Genomic DNA, 22,836 nt, shown 5'->3' on the forward strand with positions numbered 1-22,836 from the left:
CCCTACAGACTCATTCAGTCAGAATCTGTGTTCTGACCAGACCGCCACATGACTTCTTGCAGGTTAAAGTTTGACATGCCCTGACGTAGAAAAACATAATCATCACCTGAAAAACAAAGGTGAGCAAAACTAAACCTAATTTTTAAAAAGATTTGTATTTGTTTATTGATTGATTTGAAAGGCAGAGTTACAGAGAGAGGGAGAGACAGAGAGATCTTCCATCCACCGGGTCCCTCCCCAAATGACTGTAATGGCCAGAGGAGCCAGGAGCTTCTTCTGGGTACCCTATGAGTCCCAAGCTCTTGGGCCACCTTTCACTGCTTTCCCAGGCCATTAGTAGAGAGCTGGGTCAGAAGAGGAGCAGCTGGGACATGAACCGGTACCCATATGTGATTCTGGCACTGCAGGCAGAAACAGCCTACTATGCAACAGCACCCACCCAAAATCTTTCTAATTTTAGGAGCCAAACAGCAGTCCATGAAAAAGGGGACAGTGTGTGCAAGACAGACTGAGGACTGCGTCTGAGAGTAGGCATGATGAGTTTCCTACTCCTGCTCCTTTGCAGTATCCTGTTCTCATTTGTAAATTAGGACAAAACACCCCACAACAAAAACTGTGTGAAGATTCAATGAGGTGAGATGTATTCAATCAACCTGTGAATGGTAATAAAAGGGAAGACAGTCAACCCCTTGTCTGACACATGTGACTTAAATGCTGTCATAGCCCACGTGACCACACGTGCAGGTAGGCCTGGCAGTCCTTAGTCAGGACTGCTGTCTCATGTGGACAGTAACGGCACCCCTTCCTTCTTAACAGTGGTCTGGCTTGGCCAGAGGTCAGACCGTCCCCTCAGTAATAACTCACTCACTGGGAGCTCTGTCTGAGCCAAACCCCACGCTAGAGTCCTCAGCTGTGCCGTGCTGCCTCCCCACACACAGAAGCTGTCGACAGGACTACTTGGAATAAGCAAAAGCTGCAGTGTTTGTTGACCATAACAAAGAATGAAAACTTTAAAATAATATCAGCTTTTGTATTATAACATTTTGGGAAGATTTCAGAAATAATGCCAAAAATACAACTGCTGTAGCCAACTCGGTATCATCTGCCTTCTCTGGATGTTCTGCCATGAGCTTAACTTGGGAGCATGTAACCTTACCAACTTGCAGAGATTTTCTATCATTTCACAATATCACTGGTCTAAGTTAAATTATGTTATGTTATAAGTCTGGCATCAAATTCTTAGGGAGCCGAGTCACTGTGATAAAATAACTTGTTTTATTAATGATCATTCAAAATTTTTTTATGTTAGAGGCTGCATAAATATCAGAAGTCAAGACATTCTCTGGTACAAATCCATGTTATGGTAATAACTCCTCCCAAAGCAAAGAACTCCTACCACGGCTGTCCCCTTAGAACATACTGGGTTGGCTATAATGCTTGTGGAGGCACAGTGATCCAACAAGAAAACACTTCAGAGGCATAAAGCCAAGCTCCAAAGCTGCCCAGGCCCCGAGTCAGCAGCTTCCATTGCCCAGCTCGCTCCCGTCCCACCCTGAGCTGTGGGGGATGGAGCAACACCAAATCTTCCTGTGTGTCTATAACAGAAAAACAGCTGGATCGCAGCCGGTCTCAACTAGCTGTTTTGCTGTTACCAGTAATCCACATGGCACATAATCAATATAATTAAAATGCTACATCGGCCCAAAGAGACAAACAGCTCAGGCCTGATCCACAGAAAACGCTATCATCGCTCAGTTACTGGACTTAGTGGTGTTTTCTAACAAACAAAGATGATCTGAGATGAAGAACTTCTAAAATGTTCATCTAGAACCACAGACCCACCATTTGCTCAAAGAGATAGAAACCACATGGCTCTGGGAGTTACAGGGTCCAACATTAAACATTCTAATGTGTGCTACAGATCCAACTTCTAATTTTTTCCAAAAAAATTCCAATAACACCATGTTTTACAGTTTGCATACGTTATTATTTGTGACTAAATTTTTTGAGGCAAGTACTTTTTCATTTTTGCCGATTTAACTGCTTTTATATAAAGGAACAGAAAAGTCTCAGACAAGCTCAGTGACTTGTCTAAGATCACTCTTGCATGGTGACAGGGCCAAGGTCAGGTCTGTCTGTCTACCTGCTGGTCCAACACTCTTGTCTAGACATCATTAAGAACCATTAAGGTGAAAATAAGAGAAGTTCCAAAACAACTTGAACCTGCCAAAGCTAATCTAGTTCTAGTTGCACTTCAGTTTTTACCTTCAGTCCTTATTCATATCTCCTGAAAAAGAATGACAGGCAAAGATTTACTACACGTCTGTAGGTCTCCTTGGAAATAAAACTTAAGCAATTGTAGCCTTGGGCTGATTTTTACAGAGGCAACAGACAAAAATCTTATAATGAGACAGGCAGAACAGTTCTAAAATGAAGTGTTACGATTTTACAGTTCCAGAAATAATGCTTAAAATACATGTGGGTTTAAAAAAAAATACGTGTGGGTCTGTTACCTTTGTGAGTTTTGTGAAACACGCTGTCAGAAGGACAAGTATAAGCCGTTACCTACCATCATTTTGCACCGGTCCAAAGCCAGGAACCAGCTGCTTCTTTCAGGTCTCCCATGCGGGTGCAAGGGCCCAAGCACTTGGGCCATCTTCTGCTGCTTTCCCAGGCCATAGCAGAGAGCTGTATCGGAAGAGGAGCAGCGGGGACTAGAACCGGCTTCAGCGCTGCAGGGGGAGGATTAAACTGCTGCGCCACAGCACTGGCCCCACCTACCATCTTAAAGGACTTCTGACTAGGAAAAACTGGGACAAGAAAATACCCAGTGTTGTGACACTGCTCATATCAAACACGACGGAACTTTGAGGAAATTCTGACAACAAACTAATGGATCTATTGACCCACAGGTTACTCCTGAGTGATCTTTAGCCAAGTATTTAACCTAAGTCTCACTGTCTATCCAGCGTGGATAGCAGTAGACCTACTTTATAGATTGATTGCTAAACAAAATAAATAAGAAAAACCGCATAAAATAATAAGTACTGGTTTCTATCACTTACTGTGTGATAAATATTTTGTGAGAAAATAATGAGTAACATATTTTAGCATAGCAGCTAAAGATCAAAACTATTAAAAAGTCAGGTTCTCTCGAAACTCAGTTGGCTATATTTGGTGATTAGCAATGCAGGGAAGCTTGTAGAATTATCAGCAAAATAATGTTTAGAACAAGCACGTACGATTAAGAAAACAGCACTAGAGGAAGAAAGAAATAGCTCACCAGGAACGTATAACAATTCTATGATTCTATATAGCTAATAAAATATTTTCAAAATACAGACAGCAAAAGGATAGAAGAGGGAAGTGATATATCTGTCAGCCTAGTAGAAGACTCCCACTTCTCAATTTTTTTCTAGGTCAAACAAACTAGCTATGTATCAAAGATCTAAACAACAGACTTGGGACTGGTGCTGTGGCTCAGCAGGTTAACGCCCTGGCCTGAAGTGCTGGCATCCCATATGAGCGCCAGTTCTTGTCCCAGCTGCTCCTCTTCCAATCCAGCTCTCTGCTATGGCCTGTGATAGCAGCAGAGGACGGCCCAAGTGCTTGGGCCCCTGCACCCATGTGGAAGATCCCGATGAAGCTTCCAGCTCTTGGCTTCTGGCTTCTGCCTGGCCCAGCCTCAGCCACTGCAGCCATCTGGGGAGTGGACCAGAAGATGGACAATCTCTTTCTCTCCCTCCCTCCCTCTCACCTTTCAAATATAAGAAATAAATCTTAAAAAACAATTTCACATTAAAATTACAGGTTCCTAAATAAGAAAGGTGGTAGAATGCAGCTAAAGCAGTTTATCATGCAATCTAAAGTTTACAGCATTAGAATGTGAATGCATATGTTCAATAAGACTGGCAATTAGCTAAGTGTAAGAAATCGGGGAAGAAAACAAGGTATAGGGAAGAAGACAGCAGTAGCAAGAGCAGAGACTAATGAGCTAAAACAAATTGGAGAGGACAAAGTTCATCATTAGCGCTTTGAAAGTACTACTAAGATAAACAGACTTCTGCCAAGATTAACAGAGAAAAAAAAATACAAATGAAAAGGATGTAATTTTGTAAGAACTGAAGGATAAAAAGATTGCAATAAATAACTTCATGCCAATAAACTTAAAAACTTGGATTAAATGGATAAATTTCTAGAAAATTACAACTTAGCAAAGCTTACTTAAGGGAGAAAAAAGGCACACAGAGTTCTATGAAAGTTAAGAATCATCATTTAAGAATTCTTCTCAAAGAGAAATTAGTAGACCCTGAATGGTTTTACAGATGAATCTTAAAATTTCAAGGAACAGGTGATTATAATTCTATAAAAAATACTTTAGCTGGTGCTGTGGCACAGCAGGTTAAAGCCCCTGCCTGCAGCACTGGCATCCCAGTCCTGGCTGCTCCACTTCCTATCCAGCTCCCTGCTAATGTGCCTGGGAAAGCATCGGAGGGCCCAAGTCCTTTGGCCCCTGTACCCACGTGGGAGACCTGGAAGAAGCCCCTGGCTTCAAATCAGCTCAGCTCCAGCCATTGAGGCTATTTGGGAAATGAACCAATGGATGGAAAACCTTTCTCTCCCCGTCTCTACCTCTCTCTGTAACTCTTTCAAAGAAATAAAATAAACCTTAAAAAATTAGTAACCATTAGAAACATTTCCTTTAAAAGCCAGGACCAGTGGTCAGCACTGTGGCACAGCAGGAGCATCCCACACCAAACCACTAGTTTGAGTTCCAGCTATTTAGCTTCCAATCCAGCTCCTGGTTTATTTGCCACAGAAGGCACTGGAAGATAGCCCAAGGACTTGGGCCCCTGCCATCCATGTGGAAGATCCAGGTGGAGGTCCTGGGTACCTCTCTTCTCTTCTCTTCCCCTTTTCTGGCTCTCTCTTTTTAAAAAATCAAAGAAGTAACAGCTTTGTAGTTTCTACTTGCAACAGTGTATGGGAAGTTCTAGCAAGTGGAACAGAGCAATTAGAAAGGAACAAAAAAATGGGCCAGTGTTTTGCAGCAGGTTAAGCTGCAACCTGCGCCAGTTCAAGTCCTGGCTGCTCCATTTCCAATCCAGCTCCCCACTAATGAGCCTGAGAAAGCAGCAGATGATGGCTCAAGTGCTTGGGCCCCTTCCACCCAGATGGAGAGACTCAGATGGAGTTCCTGGCTTCTGGCTCCCGCTTGGCCCAGTCCTTGCTGTTGCAGGCATTTGGAGAGTGAACCAGCAGATGGAAGGTCTTTCTCTCTCTCTCCCTCCATCCCTCCCTCTGCCATTTTGACATTCAAAGAAATATTTAAAAGAAAAACCAGCAGTTCCAATCTTCTACATGAATACAAAAGAGAAAAGCATAAAAATATTCACATCAGCAGCCTGTGAACTAGCCAAAAAAAAAGGGGGGGGGGGAGGAGAGAACACATATGCTCAATGACAGGAGAATGGGTACAAAAATTATGGAATACTGTACAGAACTAGAAGTAAACACACTGTTACCTTCAACATGGGTGAGTCTTAAGTATATAATCACTGAGAAAATCATAGAAGACTATAAAAGAAAATGCCCATTTTGTAAATCTCAAAGCTAAAATTAAACACCACTACATCACTTAGGAATAAATAATGTAAGAGAAACTATTTTTAAGCAAAAAAGAAACATGACTAAGAATTCAGGACTGCCTTACCCCTGGGAGGTGGGGAGCAGGGATGCGTTCATAGCAGAAGGGCACATAGGAATGTTGATGTCTGAAGCTGGGGCGTGGAGCGCTCACAGCTGTTCATTCTGTGCCTGCTATCTTGCAACATCCAATACTAAATCTGAGGAGCTAAGTTTTCTACTTTCAGATATGCCTCATTTCCTCCACAATCATTTCTAAGCAGAATCTTTGGAGTTAAAATCAGTTCCAACTCACTGTCTCTGTACTACGGCTTCTTTTCTGGAATGCCACATAGTTAAGTATGCTCTCTTCCCCTTACGTGAACGCACCTGCTATGGGCTGAATAGGACTGACCTCCCCAAAACTCATGTAGATGTTTAAGCTCTGATGTTATAATGTTAATGGCTGACAGATTAAGGACAGACATTTGATCTAATTATGGCGTCTGAAAGGTGAGTCTTGTGGGAAGTCTTCGGTCATTGAAGATGTGCCCTCGGAGGGTTATTATTTGAGTCCAAGTTCAGCATAGGTGCTCTCTCTGCTTCCTGGCTCACCATGACATCCTTCCTCTGCACTGGGCATGACCCGCTTCCCCCCATGCCAGACTAGGGGGCCACCTGATCCTGAGCTGTGACCTCCAAACTGTGAGTGGAAATAAACCTTTCTCTCTCAAAGAAGCTCTTCTCAGGCATTTTTGTTAAAGTAATGAAAAGCAGACTAATATAGCACCCTTCAGATACAAAATACAAGACTCCAGTTTCATTCTTCTAACCTAAAAGCTTTTTTGGGGGGCCAGTGCTGGCTAAATGGCCACCTGCAGTGCTGGCATCCCATATGGGCGCTGGTTCAAGTCCCAGCTGCTCTTCTTCCAATCCAGCTCTCTGCTAATGTTCCTGGGCAAGCACTGGAAGATGGCCCAAGTGCTGGAGCCCCTGCCATCCTCATGGGAGACCTGGAAAAAGCGCCTGGCTTTGGCCTGGCCCAGACCCAGCTGTTGTGGCCATCTGGGGGAATGAACCAGTGGGTGGAAGCGTACTCTCTCTCTTCTCTCTCTGTATCTCTGCCTTTCAAATAAAATAAAATAAAATAATAATTAATTGAAAATTTTATTTTCTGAGACCAGGTTGTGGCATAGCATGCCTGAGATGCTGGCACCGCATATGGGAACCTGTTCATACCCCAGCTGCTCCACTTGATCAGTTCCCTGCTAATGTGCCTGGGAAAACAATGGAAGATGGTCCAAGTACTCGGGCCCCTGCCACTCATGTGGGAAACATGGAAGAAGCTCTTGACTCCTGGTTTCAGCCTGGTCCAGTCCCGGCTGTTGTGGCCATTTGGGGAGTAAGCCAGAGGATGAAAGATCTCCTTCTCTAACTCTTTAAAATAAATAAATAAAGCTTAAAAAAAACTTTCTTAAAAAGTGGTTTCCCATTTCACACAAACATAGCAGCCTCTCCTCAGGACGTCTGCCAGTCCTTCACTGTTGCTGTGAAACATGGCATCCCCAAGGGAACAAAAGGCTCCCGGTAGACTGAAATACAGCGATACTGGCAGCCCCGCTCCACGAAATATGCTGAGGGCAAAGGGGGTGCTCCAGGGAAAGGTGAGGACACATGAGTGTGTGTGGAAGAGGTGCTGTGAGTAGGGAACTGGAAACTGAAGACAACAGGGGACAGAGCCAGTCACTGCCGGATGGGGACCAGGTGCACATTCAAGTCCCCAGCCTGCTTGGGGGTGTGGCTAATTCAGTTTTGTCACATACAGACACAGAGTCTCAGACAGTAGGATGGGCACAGAGACTCAGAAATGCCAAAAGAAAGTCACAGCTAGAAGTCTTGGGCTTTTGCTCATTTTCAGAAATATATCTAAAACCTGCTATGAAGAGATCAAAATCTAGGGCAGAGATAAAAAGATCTAGCTCCTTTATGAATCAGTACTGGGTGAAGAGAGAAAAGACAAAAAAGCAAAAACTGGGGTCTCAAGTGCGGTGCAATCAGGGTCAGAGCAGCTGCCTGCCGGGGTGTTTACAGACCGGGCCTGCAACACACAGGTGTGGTTGGCAGCTGCAGTGTCTCCTCGCCTGGAACCCAAGACTTCAGGGACTGTGAAGAGCACCTGAGACTGTAACAGACACGGGCCAGCACACACAACGCCATTCAATACTGTAACAAGGGACCTAGTTTCAAGAAGATCAAAACACAGGGGGAAAAAGCCAGGCTGCATCACAGAAAGGTGAAGGCAGGGTGGGCGTGATGCTGCCGGAAGTGGGGGCCGCTTACAGGGCATTCTGTGCTCACAGCAACCGGCAAGGGCCGAAGGCAGGAACCAAGGGGCACTGAGGACAGAGGGACGGCGCCTTCCGGAGCCTGCTAATGCAGCCTAAGCCTGGGTGAGATCTGTGGGGAAATCTCATCACTCTTGGTCCAGGCCAAGTCTACCACGGCTTTTAGGCCTTGGGACTGCTACCAAGTGTATTCTCCCCCTCCACACTTGTGCTATTGACTAAGATCAACTCACAACAAATTCTACCTGCGCTTTGATGTTGTAGCTTGTCAAGACAATTTTGAATCTCAGATGAGTACCTCTGGCACTTGTTATCTCATACTTAACTGCATGGCACCTGCAAATCTGATAAGCAGATGTCTCTAATTACTCATTCCACCACAAGGAATGTGTTGGCCATGCTATGCTCTAGTTCAGATAAAATACTTGGAGGTGTAAATAAATCACTGATAGAGTATCATAGACTCAGAACTTTCTGGAATATATCTCAAGATATAAAAAAAAATGTTCTTCACTGAGATACCGCAGGATAGGAAATAAAGCATAAAGATACAATTCTGTTATTTTTCCTTATAGGCTTAAGTGACATTTATTTACAAAGGCTTGGGTTTTAAGGAATTAACTCCTGATCCTGACAGCTAGCACTGCCCTTAAAATGAAAACACCAAGCCACCCGGTGTCTTAATTAGTGACAAGAAGAGGCAAGTCCTTTGTGAAGCTCAAAGCATTTACATTTCTGCCTTTGGGGCAAACTTTCCATTCTCCACAGGCTCACAGAATTATTTAAAATTCTTTAGCAACTGTGTCTGCGAGTCCCTTAAGGGCCCCCAGACAGTCTTCAAGTGTGAGACTTGAATAAATTCAAAGAGGCTTCATGCTTTCTCCCTAGCTCATCTATCTTGGGACAGATTTGGGGCTTGCAGCTACCCAGGTCAAAAGGGTCCCTCCCACTGCAGGATTTAGTAAGAGCACAGGACTGGGAGGCCCTCCCCTGTTTTTGGACATTACATCACCCCTAAGCTGGGGCTCGACCCCTTCTCTGCTCTCTTTAAGTAGGATGGTTAATATTTTAAAAATTGGCATTAGCATCTGTAGTGAATTTCAGCCCAAGACTGAGCTTTTTAAAAGAAAGGTTGACTCTGCATGACTCCTGCTTCCCTGGGAGTCTCCCTCTCACTGCAGGGTTGGCTAGCTTGCAGAAGCTCCCCCCTAGCCACTCAGGACTCCCTAGACAACTCGCCAGCCCTCAGCACTCTGAACTCCCACCACCCTCTATCTGCCACGGAGCCTCACATGTCTGCAGGCTCTACCTGAGTCCCCCATTTCAGGGTTGTGCTCCCGATAGCCTCCCAGACATGAAGGAGAGTCATCGACACTTCCACACACAACACGGCATCTTCGTCCTGGGCCTGGTCCTCTCCCGGATCACAGACAGTGGGATCCATCTTCCACCTTTCCCTCTCCCTGGCAGCTCGGCAGCCTCTGCTGCCTGCAGGTAAGTCTCTCCAGCCCCTGCTGCTCCCAGCCCCCTCCCTTCACTTAAGGCTTGCCACAGGCTAAGCAAGACCACAAATCCAAATGTGGAATCCAGGAGAGCTGTTTGCCAAGGACTGATGAGAAAATGGGTGGGGGCAGAGTTGTGTGAGCACCAGTGGCCAGAAGGAGGAGTGACAGCAACGCCCAGTGTAGACAATGCCCAGCAAAATCCCCCCAGGGCAGGGCCAGGCTGGGAGAGGAGCTGGAACAAACAGTGTGGGGAGGGGCGGGGGGGAGTGCAGAGACTTCTGGAGAGCAGGCAGAGTGCTCCAGATGAGCCTGGCTCCAGGGCCAAGGGCTGCTTCTGGGGGCAGCTCCTGCAAAATGTCGTCAAACCCAAGAGGGCGGCTGGGCTGGGTCTGCTGTCCTCTGTGCATCGCGGCCGGCCCTGCTTCTTCAGGAAGGCACTCGGCGGCTCTCTGAAGCTACGACCTTCTCTCAGACCCGAGTCTCACATCTCTCTCATCTGCCTTCCTCCCGGAGACCATGCTGGTTGTCCAGAAATAAAAATGTCATGACATCACTTGCCTGCCTAGGAAACCTTCCACAGCACCCCACCTCATCTCACTCCTTCGGGACACAGTCCCATCTCCTATTTGGGATCCTCAGTGCCTTTCCCTTCCGGCCCCTCTGGCTGCAGCTCCAGCCCCACGCCTTCTGGACAAATGCCCAGGTCTCTGGCTAACCTCAGACCCCTCCGAGTGAAAGGCTGTGGGTTCTGAGATGCTGTCTCACATGCTCATGGCCGTGTCCTGGCTCCCAAGAACAGTGACTGGTATATATAACAGAAAGTCATAAATACTTCCTGACCCGAGGACCTATGTCCTGAAGATGTCCTCAATAAATAATTTTTAATAAAATAGATAAGAACTGCTGAGAGAGAGCTGGCAAACTGCCCTTTGTGTGTATTTCTCCAAGACCTGGTCCCGCAAGTACAGCCGCAAGTACAGCCGCTCCTCCAGCCCCGGGCAAGCTGAGCTGGGCTCTCCCCAGGGCCCTGCCTCAACAGCCCTCATGCATAAAGCAATTATGAAATTCCTCATCATTCCCAAACCTCTAAATCAGCAGCCAGGGGTGGGTTAGGCTATTATTTGAAGTGGGAAGTGTTTCTATGTTATCAGCCAAGGCTATAAAACTCCCAGGGCAATTCTTTGCAGGCTGATGGAGAAGGAATTAACAAATACTTTATTGATGCCATCTAAGTAACAGAAATTGATCACATGAACACTCATGCAGATTAGGTATCCAGACACTCATCCATTACACTGCAACTGACAATAATAGTTACATAAAATTAAGTCACCAAAAGAAATTATTGACCAAACTAATGAATCATCTGGAGTTATAATCAGAAAGTAGTTATAAATAAAGGTGGTCTGGGTTTTATTTTTCTGAATTCTGCTCATTCCTTCATTTACTTTCTTTCCGTTTTGGGTTTTTGTGTTTTGTTTTTTTTTTTTCTAGTCAAGGATCTAGGTGCTAGGACTCAAAGATGACTACAGTTTCCCCTGGTAGCAGGCAGGAACACTTTGAGGGCAAACTCCCTAGTGTAAGAGTATAAGATAATATAATCAAGGTTCTAAGAAAAGAGAATATACTTCCCAATGTATAAGTAGACAGCAAGCAGTGCAATGTTCATAGCTATAGCTAAGTTAATGTTGGGTATCTCTCGTTTTAATTTTTTTTTTAAAGATTTACTTTATTTCAGGGCCAGCACTGACATAGTGGGCAAAGCTGCCAGCTGCAGTATTGGCATCCCATGTGAGCGCCGGTTCCAGTTCCAGCTGCTCCACTTCCAATCCAGCTCTCTGCTATGGCCTGGAAAAGCAGCAGAAGATGGCCCAAGTACTTGCTCCTGCACCAACGTGGGAGACCCAGAGGAAGCTCCTGGCTCCTGGCTCCTGGCTTGGGATCGGCACAGCTCTAGCCGTTGCAACCAACTGGGAGTGAACCAACAGATGGAAGACCTCTCTCTGCATCTCCTCTCTCTGTGTAACTCTTTCAAATAAATAAAATTTATTTTATTTAAAATTTACTTAAAAAATATTTACTTTGGCCGGCGCCGCGGCTCACTAGGCTAATCCTCCGCCTTGCGGCGTCGGCACACCGGGTTCCAGTCCCGGTCGGGGCACCGATCCTGTCCCGGTTGCCCCTCTTCCAGGCCAGCTCTCTGCTGTGGCTAGGGAGTGCAGTGGAGGATGGCCCAAGTGCTTGGGTCCTGCACCCCATGGGAGACCAGGAGAAGCACCTGGCTCCTGCCATCGGAACAGCGCGGTGCGCCGGCTGCAGCGCGCTACCGCGGCGGCCATTGGAGGGTGAACCAACGGCAAAAGGAAGACCTTTCTCTCTGTCTCTCTCTCTCACTGTCCACTCTGCCTGTCAAAAAAAAAAAAAATATTTACTTTATTTATTTGAAAGGCAGAATGAGACAGACAAAGAGGTTTTCCAAGCATTGGTTCACTCCCCAATTGGTCGCAATGGCCAGAGTTGTGCTGATCCCAAGCCAGGAGCCAAGAGCCTCCTCTGGGTCTCCCATGTGGGTGCAGGAGGGCCATCTTCAGCTGCTTTCTCAGCACATTAGCAGAGAGCTGGATAGGAAATGGAGCAGCTGGATCTTGAATCGGTGCCCATATGGGATGCTGGCATCACAGTCAGCAGCTTTACCCACTACACCACAATGCCCCCTCATTTTAATTTAAAAATCTTTTAAAATTACAAGGCATCATTGGAATCTAAATCTCAAAATGAATGAGTATTCAGACAGCATCATATACTAGCAGTCATCAAAAAGTTAATGGAAAATATGTATTATGAAAAAGCTATGCAGGGGCTGGCGCTGTGGTATAGTGGGTAAAGCCGCTGCCTGCTGTGCCAGCGTCCCATATGGGTGCCAGTTTGAGCCCAGCTGCTCCACTTCCGATCTAGCTCTCTGCTATGGCCTGCGAAAGCAACAGAAGATGGTCCAAGTCCTTGGACCCCTGCGCCCACGTGGGAGACCCAGAGGAAGCTCCTGGCTCCTGGCTTCGGATCGGTGCAGCTCTGGCCATCACGGCCAACTGGGGAGTGAACTAGCGGAAGGAAGACCTCTCTCCTCTCTCCTCTCTCTCTCTCTCTCTCTGCCTCTCCTCTCTCTGTGTAACTCTGACTTTCAAATAAATAGGTGAATCTTAAGAAAAAGAAAAAGAAAAAAATCTATGCATGGATTTCAAATTGTTTTGCAGCAGAATAAACTGATCTTTTAACTCCATTTTTCCGTGAACTTTGAAGTACCCCATAGATACTAATAACACTTATAAAATATGGTATTGGGGGCTGGCGCTGTGGTACAGCAGGTTAAGCTGCCACCTGCAATACCAGCAACCCATACGAGCACTGGTTCAAGTCCTAGCTGCTCCACTTCTGATCCAGCTCCCTGCTAATGCATCTGGGAAAGCAGCAGAAGATGGCCCACATGCTTGGGACTCTGCACCACATGGGAGACCGGGAAGAAGCTCTTGGCTTCTGATCAGCTCAGTTCCAGCCATTGTTGCCATCTGGGCCTGAACCAGCAGACGGAAGATTCTCGTTTCTCCCTCTAACTCTGCCTTTCAAATTAATAAATCTTAAAAACATATGGCATTGTAATTCAGTTTTATGAACAACACAAAAATTCAGATCACGAGAAAAAATATTCAGAAGCAAAGGCTTTTTTGAATCAGGACAGGCTTGACTGCCTGTTCTACCATATAACTTGCTGCTTTATCTGGAAAATGAAGACACAGTGCCTTCCTCCTGTGAGGCTGATGAGGATCTTCTGGCAGGTTACTTGGCATTTAATAAAGGGAACCTGTTTTTCAACACATGACTATATGCTACGACTAAGATTCTACAGTCTGAGAAAAGAAATAGGGAATTAGGAGGAAGTGGAGGAGGAGGAAAAGAAGTAAGAAAACAAACAAGGCATCTTTTCCTGAGAAGGGGGACAGAGTTCTGAAAGGGTACAAAGTGTTCTGCATGATGAAGGAGGTCAAAAAAAACCACATGTGGCAGCCTGATGGGTAACACGGCAACATTAGCATTCCTACCTGCCCAGTCTGATAATGCCTGGCAAACTGGTTAACCACTCGATAATCATTGGCAAAGTACTCCATCAGAATAGAGGGAACCTCAGCAAAATCCGTGGGACACCTGGTCCCTAAAACAAGAGGTGGGGGGAGAATAAAAGTTGGTATGAATCAAATCAACATATGTACCTTACTTTTTACACACCCTTTTAAGTCTTTTATTTGTACTTCTGATGAACTATGATAAGCTTTAATTCATTAAATCAATATTTTACTTCTATAAAATTATTGTACATATTTGCAGAATATAATCCTATATATTTTCCTTTATATCAAAAGTGAAACAAAATATTTGCACAGCTGCTGCAACACCTTATATAGCAGTGCTTGCACCCTCTACAAACAAACTGCTCTTCAGCTATGCTGGCTATACATGAAACACAGATTAAAACATGCTAACAATTAATAAAACATTTTTATTTAGTGCACTGACTTCCATTACCAAATGCTTTTATCCTTCATTTGTTTTAAAAGGACTTTATTTTATTCATTTATTGCTTTGCGTAGCAAGTCAAAAAAGCAGTACTTTAAACTAAAAATTACTTCAAGTAACAGACCCTTTAAGACATTTTGGTGACATTTTATAATTTTTTTCAGCCTGCCTGTAGCCTTCTCAAGTATCTTCTCCTTGCACCAAAGCCTGCGTATGTACAGTTAGTTAATCAATGCTGAAAGCCAACAATGTACCAGGTAGTCTAACACAGACTGCATATGATAGCATAAAACGTAGAGATAAGATCACCAAGAGGGAAGTCTATAATATCACCAAATATGTCACACATAAAAAACTAGCAAAGCACAACTAAAACTTCATATGGGGAAAGCATAAGAAAAATGGCAAAAGTTCAAGAAAAAACAAAAAGGACTCCCTCACCCTTTTTAACCAGGCTTTACTTTGTTTTCAATCTGATTCTGCATACAAAGAGGCAACATTCCTTCACTTATTCACTCAGTATCTGTGTTGCCACGAAGGAGGCATACACACACAGCCTCGAAATTAAATTCCACACAGGACACTCTACCACGTAAAACGGCACAGAGCCGTGTAAGGCAGAGAAGGAAGTCCTTGGTGAGAAATGTCAGCAAGGCCAGAACCAGCGTCAGAGGATCAGGCTGCATAACAACAAGATGAGGCAACTGGAGATAAAGGACCACGGGACATTATTAAATGATCTGATTTTCTCAATAGCAAGCCGTCTTTCCAGGGAAAGAAGACACACATGCTTTTAACAGATTCTGATGAAATAAAAGCCTTCTTCATGGCTTACCAGTGACGTGCTGGTAACGAGTACGGCCCAGCATAGAGTGCATGGCGTGGCCCATTTCATGGAAAAGGTTTTCCATCATGCCAGGGGTTAACAATGTTGGGGAGGTCCTTGTGGCGTGGGGGAGATTCAGCATCAGGACTACGACTGGGAGCTGATACTCTCCATCTTCCTTCAATCTGCCCCCACGGATGGTAAAGTGACAGTCCTGGGACAATCAGAAAACACACAAGGAGAGAAAGCATCAATGCATGTGAAATTATACCAAAACATAGGATTGCAAACTTTAACTTAATTCTATTCGTGTTCTACGTATTGAGTCATAGATAATTTTCCTCAACACTTTCTAATCTGCTACATTTTTAATTCTTTTTTAAAAAAAAAACATTGAATTCAGATTGATTCGCTCACGCACTGGCTCCAAAACCATGCACTAAACTGATGCTGTGCCAGCTGCCAGAAACAAAGTCAACACAGAGCTCAGACTCGCTCCCTTGAAACAGTCACAACTAAGTGGGGAGGGACACCAACGTCTGAGGCCCGCCGGGTGTCAGACAAGGATCCAGGGACACCGTCCACATCTGCCTGTCTGCATCGCCTGCATGTATGGCTCTAACCTACCACGAAGCAAGGACTCCGGAGTGACGGACGCCGGAATGGGCACCACACTGAGATTCAGCCACCCAGACTCTTCACAACCATCTCTGATGAGACTAGTGTCTCACTCTGAAGACGAGAGAAAAAGAAATTCTCCTGGAAATGTTCAGGAACATAACCAACGACACCAGCTTAGAATCACTACACCTTGCATCTGACCACAGGCCCATGACTAGGAGCAGGGCTCCTGACACTGCAGTGGAGGAAAGAGGGGACACATGGGCCTGTGCCTCATGACCTGGAGTCTGGTCCCATTTCGACAACACCAGCCCTATCATCTTAGAAAGAGATTCACTTCTGTGAGCCTTGAGTGCTACCTTGTGAAATGCCAGAGTGGCTGTCCAGATTTCATAAGATCACATCTGTTAAAATGCTATGGAAATTGTGATTCACTCTTCCAATCTAAGGTTCCATTATTTCTGTTGTAACTTACAACCTGAACTCTTGACATTTCCCATTAAGTTGCATGAAACTGCTGAAGCTGGCAAACCTGGCACGCAGCTAAAGGAAAGAAAATGAACTTCACATCTTCCACATAAGAAGCCAACTGGTAAGTGTTACAGTATGAATAGGATTTGGCTCCCCAACTTATGCAGACTCTGAAACTCCAAAGTCTTATGTTAATGGTTAATGGATTAATGTTAATGGTCGAAGGATTAAAGTTAATGGCTTGATTCAATTACAGTGTCTGAGAGGTAGACCTGGTGAGAGGTCTTTATGTCACTGGGAACATGCTCCTGGAAGGTGCTTCCCATGAGAGGGTTGGTTCTATGAGCTGAGCATCAAACTGCTGGAATTATCGAAGCTGGTATGCAGATAAAGGGAAGGAAATGACCTTTACATCTTTCATATAAGGAGTTAACTGTCCTGTCGTTGGTAAGGTTTCCATATGGATGTATCTTCTGCAATTTAGGCATGTCAAGCATGAAGAGGAGTTAAGAGCTGGAGCTCTAGTCAGAATGTTCAGTTGCGCCAGTGCCGTGGCTCATTAGATCCTCTGCCTGCGGCGCCGGTACTCCGGGTTCTAGTCCCAACTGGGGCACCGGTTCTGTCCTGGTTGCTCCTTTTCCAGTCCAGCTCTTTGCTGTGGCCCGGGAAGGCAGTGGAGGATGGCCCAAGTGCTTGGGCCCTGCACCCGCATGGGAGACCAGGAGGAAGCACCTGGCTCCTGGCTTCAAATCGGCTCAGCGTGCCGGCCATAGCGGCCATTTGGGGGGTGAACCAACAGAAGGAAGACCTTTCTCTCTGTCTCTCTTACTCACTGTCTAACTCTGCCTGTCAAAAAAAGAAAAAAAAAGAATGTTCAGTTTCAAACTTCTGCACTGCTAACTATGTGAACCTGGGCAAGTAACTCAACCTGCCGGTTTCAGTCTCCCTGAATGTCAGAGACTAGTTCAAAGAGTGGGGGTGAACATGAAAAGCTGTGATGTGTTCGGAGGGCTTGGGGCACTGGCTGGCACAAATGACTGTACAGAACCGGATAAAAGTGAAAGACTCAGACTGATGAAGTTATTCTAATAGGCTTTATTTTTTAATTCTATCCTAATTTCAAATTTATATATTTACTAATTATTATTAGTGCCTTTAGATATTATAGAACTATAAAAATGACATATAAAGTTAACATTAATACAAATTATTGCTGATAACTTCTAGGGAGACCAGTTTTTAAATAAAAGATCACCTGATGTGGTTTGTCTTGTCGCTGAAAAAAATCACAGTAAATGTAGCCCAGCAATCCTTCAGATTCATGAACAACAGCCTAGAAAGAAAATTTGAATTCAGTGGTGAATGAGGCTGTCAACAACTCTCAACAACAGTGCACTTATTCACGTCCACAGCAACAAACACAAGCATTCTCATTACTTCCTATGTCCCAGGTTTCTCGAGACAGGTTTTCCCCATTCCATTCTGCTCCACCTCTTAGACGATACTGATGTGGGAATTCTGTGGCCGGGAACCCTCCGTTGAAGGCTCTTCGTGCTGGCTGCCAACCCTCTGCTGCGGCGCTCCCAGCCATGGCTCTTCACACTACTGCTCAAACTACCCGAGGAGCTGGGGACAGGTGCTGGCTGGACAATTTTGGCAGCCAAATTATTTTTCTGTCTAAGCTTAGTATATGATGATATATGCCCATGCAAACTATAACCCCTGAGTTCAAAAAATAACAAAAATGCAGCTCCCAACTTCAGCTGAATTATTGGTAATATCATTATTCCCTCTCCCAAAGGGCTATAAAAGAGGCAGAGCTCATAGGAGAAAACTCTGCTGCCTGTCTCCAAGTTCACTTGTCTTTTCAGAACTTGATGCTTCTATCAAAGAGAACCCCAATTTTGTGCTTTAAATTTCCTGAAAGGACAGCCACTTGGCACAGTGTTTAGGTTTCCCGCATCTCATATTGAAGTACCTGGTTAAAGTCCCAGCTCTGCCTCTGATCCAGCTTACTGCTTCTTCACACACTGGGAGGCAGCAGATGATGGTTAAAGTAGCTGGGCCCTTCCCAACCACAGGAGAGGGTTGGGCTGAGTTCCTGGGTCCTGGTTTTGGCCTGTTCCAGCCCTAGTTATTATGGACATTTGGGGAGTAAATCAAGTGGATGGACAATATCTCGATCTCTCTCTCACACACATAAAATGAAAATAAGTAACTGCCCTGCAAGTATTCGTCTACTCATCAAACGTCTATCACGCATTTACTCTGTGCCAGGAACTAATGAAGGCATTTGGGACACAGCAGTGAGCAACCGGCAGGTGACACGTCTACATCACCGCACTCTGTCCCTTCACTCTCTGACCAGTTTTCCTTCTTATTTCCCGCACTTTATCCATCTCAGTCTGGGCAGTGTGTAATACATAAACAGGTATTGAGGTGATGAAACCCCTTCCTGTCCCAGCTCTCCTTTCAACCACCCTGCCACACACACACACACACACACTGTGTTTACAAAGCACAGCTGAGAGAATATGAGACACTTTACATCCTGAGATAGAGTAGAAAAGTACAACATGGTAAGCATGCAAGCAGAAAACAAGGCAAGGTGACGAAAAAGCCTTATGATAAACGCTAAGTCAAGAAAGCCTCCCAATCTTCTGAGGGAGAATTTTAAGTGCTCACTTTAAAAAGCAGGATAGGAGAAGGGTGAACACTGGGCTTAAAGTTATTACCAAAGTCAAATAAGGGAAACAGGATATAAATTGGTATCAAATACAAACATGGAAAAAGACGTAGGAGAGCTGACGCAATGGATCCTGAAACCAGCCAAAAAGGACGCCTAGCACTGAAGGTCTGCGAGAAGGAAAGACCAATTTCCCTTCAGCTAGAATTTGCGGATGTGTGTAGGCACAGGTGTGCGGATTCAACCTTCCATCAAGCTCCTGCAGAGTGTTCTTCAGAGAACTCACTCTGCCACCAGGTGTTCGGATTCTTTTCATACAGTGGCCTAAGTCAGAAGGAGCAACTTGGATTTTCTAATGAAACATAAATAAAGCAGGACACACTCCTGTCCCTAATCATTTAGGGCACTCCTGTCCTAAATTACTAATTATAAATTAATCAGGTGAAGATACTTTCAGTATGAAACCGCTGTCCAGCCAATTTCCAAGCCAAGAGGGGGAGCAGACTTACCAGTTTTCGGACGTCTTCACACCACACCTCTCCTTTAGCAGGCTGCTCTGCATACAACGAAATCCCCAACAGTTCATTAAATAAAACGTTCAGCCCTTCCATGCATGCGCCAAGGGAAAAAAACGGGCAGTACAGACTGGGCTCAATATTATACCTAAGAGAAGGAAGAGAGGTTCAATAGTGTTTTTGTTTATTTCAGTTTCTGAAGGCAAATTCAGTTAACTTTTCATTTAATATTTAGGAATACCATAACTAGGGGAAAAAAAAGGACTGAAAACATAAAGATGGCCTTCCGAACCCTTGCGCTCTGCATCTGAGGAATCAACCAACCTTAGACACAAAATACAAATTAAAAAAAAGTCTGTACTAAACAGGTACACACTTTTTTCCTTGTCATTATTTCCTAAACAACAGAGTTTAACAACCCTTTACACCACATTTGCTGTGTCGTGTATTTTAAGTCACCTAAAGATGACTCCAAGTGTACACACGTGTGAAGGCTCTATGCAAATTTTCTAGAAGGAAACAAATTTTCTAGAAGGGACCTGAGAATGTGTCGATTTTGGTAACCCAGGGATTAGAATCAATCCTCAGCCAAGGTTGAGTGACTATTTCTGTCCCTCGAGGGGTTTTGTTTTTTTTCAGAAGGATGAGTCTCGTTATTGCTAGTATTAGCAGTAATACTTAAGTAGCACTTAATTAACAAAGACCATTCCCTGGTCTTGCTCCCTCGCAGGCAATGTGCTCCTCATTGACCCAGTCAGTTAAGCATGCTCTCTGAATTACCCACATTTTAAACATACTGCCTTTAGAAATGCTTCACTTTATAAAAACATGTTGTATCCTAAAAAACCTGTGATTATAGCACAGAAATATTAAATAAGAATCCCGCTAAGTAAACTTAAACTTCTCAACTAGTAAAAATATTTGTGGGAAAAAGTGCCTGGAATACAAACAATCAAATCTCTATCTGCTTCATGACTACGTATCTTAAATTAAGGACAACTGGTAAGGTTAATCATTCCTCATCCAAAAATAATTTTTTAATATCCTATTTATTCTAACATACATCAGAGCAAATCCAAAATATCTGCTCTCAATGTTCAGTTTCAAGTCATTAAGTCAGACCATGGTTCCTACCTGCAGACTCCACAATAGAGCTCCACAGGAAGAGTAGGTGCTCACAATATTTCTATCTCCTGGGTTTAACAAAATACACACAAGCTCATATGTGAACCATGAATGTAAAGTTATAACTTTTACTACTATGTGAATTAATAAATAATAATTATAAATAAATCTAGTGAGTGAACATCAAGTTCACAATATGACTGCAAGCCACAGAAATCCACAAATTTACAACCTAATTTCTGATCAATTTTTTCCAAAAACGGATTCCTCCCATTGAGTGAGAAGTGAATGGTCCAGTGCCTTCGCTTACTGGTTCATGCTTAGGATAATAGCTTTAGATGACAACTTGACTGGATGAACGGATGCCTAGAAACCTGGCAAAGCACTATCACGGGTAAGCATGGGAGGGTGTTTCCAGGAGAGGTTAGTGTGTGAGTCTGGGTTGACCAGGTAGGAAGAAGATCCAGCCTCCATGTGGGCAGGCATAGTCCCATTAGCTGGGGCCCAGAGACAACAAATGAAGATGGCAAATTGGTCTCTTCCCCTAAGAGCGGGGAGAGACTCCTTCTATTGCCTTGTACATCAGGACTCCAAGCTCAACAACCCTTTGGATCCTTGGACTTCTACCAGCAGCTCCCTTCCTAAGCTCTTAGGCTGTCAGCCTTACACAGAGTCACATCTCAGCTCTGAGGCCTTGGACTGAGCCACATGCCAATGTCCCAGGGTCTCCAGCCTGCAGATAGCCAGTCCTAGGACTTCTCAGCTGCCATCCATAACCATGTGAGACTTTTCCCTAAAAAGCCACCTTCTCAGACCTACACACATCCGGTTGGTTCCATCTCTAGGAACCCTGATTGATAAATTCATTTACACATGCTGTCAACAGCCCTGATGGATGGTGCAGGAAAGACAGGCAATCTTTGTCTCTAAACAGCCTAAATTGACACTCAATAGCCAGTGCTAAAAGAAGCAAGCAACAAGCATGGAGCAGTGGGAGAATGAAGGAAAACGTGACTTCACTTCACTTGTGGAGTCCAGGGTGGTGCCACAGGGAGGGCTTCACAGACAAGAATTGAGGAAGATAGGGCCAGCGCTGTGGTGCAGCGGGTTAAAGCCCTGGCCTGAAGCGGTGGCATCCTATGTGGGCGCCAGTTCTATTCTCGGCTGCTCCTCTTCTGATCCAGCTCTCTGCTGTGCCCTGGGAAAGCAGTAGAAGATGGCCCAAGTCCTTGGGCCCCTACACCCACGTGGGAGACCTGGAAGAAGCTCCTGGCACCTGGCTTTGGATAGGTGCAGCTCCAGCCATTGCAGCCATCTGGGGAGTGAACCAGCGGATGGAAGAGCTCTCACTGTGTCTCTACCTCACTCTGTAACTCTGCCTTTCAAATAAATAAAATAAATCTTTTTTTAAAAAAAAAAAGAATTAAGGAAGAATTAGGGTTGGTGGGGAGGAACTAGGGATGGGGAGAGAATGGTAGTAAGGAATTCCAGGCTGAGCAGAACAAAAGTATGATGGTATAAAATAACCTGCTAACTTCTAGAAACCATGTGACTAAATATGACAGTACTGATGCAGGGATAAATGGGAAAAGAGTAGGAGAGAAATCTGGGACGAGCAGGCAGGAGCTAGAAAGCAGAGGGCCTGGTACACCAAGCAGAGGGACTACAGATTTCAGGCCCTACCTTACATTTATTGTATTTATAAATTATATGCATGTGCTACTGTTCTACTACACTGCAAAACACCAAAAGGAGGAATTCTGGCAAGCTGAAACAAAGAAAAAAAACCAGAATTTCTAATTTTTTATGACTAGATCCTCAATGGATCATTTACAGAGCCACATGGGAGATCTCTTCTGTAGGCCACAGAGCAAGAGAGGGCATGCACTCCCCCACCGATTGATTGGTTCATTCACCAAAAGCCCACAGTGACCAGGGTTGGGCTAGGCCTCAGACAGGAACCAGAATTCAATCTGGGCCTCCCTTATGGGTGGCAGGCAGGGACCCAACTACTTGAGCAATCAGCTGCTGCCTCCCTGGGTGCAGAGGAAGCTGGAATGGAGACTGCAGCCAAAACTCCAACACAGGCACTCTGATATGGGAATCAGGCATCCCACATGGCAGCCTAACTGCTGCAACAAATGCCAACCAGGGCCAAGCGTTTAATGAGAGCGCTGAACACAAACAAAAGAAGATGGGCTATGAGTGTTTGTGGGAGAATAGAGGAAAATGAGGTTCAATTATGGGAGAGAGTTGGGTGGTGCAAAGAACAAAGACTCAGTATTAGAGGCACAAGGCCGAGATGTCGGCACTCAGGAGTGAAGACTGGGGCCAGAGCTGCAGTGTAGTAGGCTAAGCCTCTGCAGCGCAAGCATCTCACGTGGGCGCCAGTTCGTGTCCTGCCTGCTCATCTCCTGATCCAGCTCTCCACTATGGTCTGAGGAAGCAGTAGAAGATGGCTTCAGTGCTTGGGGCCCTGCACCCACGTGGGAGACTCAGAAGAAGCTCCCAGCCCAGCTCCGGGTGTTGCAGCCATCTGCGGAGTGAGGCA

General features: G+C 45.0%; 1 protein-coding gene across 2 annotated transcripts in view; it reads right to left on the minus strand.

The window, feature by feature from the left end:
• Nucleotides 1-22,836, minus strand: part of MIPEP (mitochondrial intermediate peptidase) — a 176,960-nt gene that overhangs the window by 95,495 nt on the left and 58,629 nt on the right. For both annotated transcript variants that reach the window (XM_062194561.1, XM_062194560.1), the window contains exons 11-14: nt 19,155-19,308; nt 17,215-17,292; nt 14,877-15,081; nt 13,570-13,679 (exon numbers count right to left, since the gene is read on the minus strand). In XM_062194561.1, the coding sequence (XP_062050545.1) occupies nt 13,570-13,679; nt 14,877-15,081; nt 17,215-17,292; nt 19,155-19,308 (547 nt within the window). The remainder of the gene's footprint in view (nt 1-13,569; nt 13,680-14,876; nt 15,082-17,214; nt 17,293-19,154; nt 19,309-22,836) is intronic.

This window comes from Lepus europaeus, chromosome 6, assembly GCF_033115175.1.
Source record: "Lepus europaeus isolate LE1 chromosome 6, mLepTim1.pri, whole genome shotgun sequence".
NCBI classification, from domain to species: domain Eukaryota; kingdom Metazoa; phylum Chordata; class Mammalia; order Lagomorpha; family Leporidae; genus Lepus; species Lepus europaeus.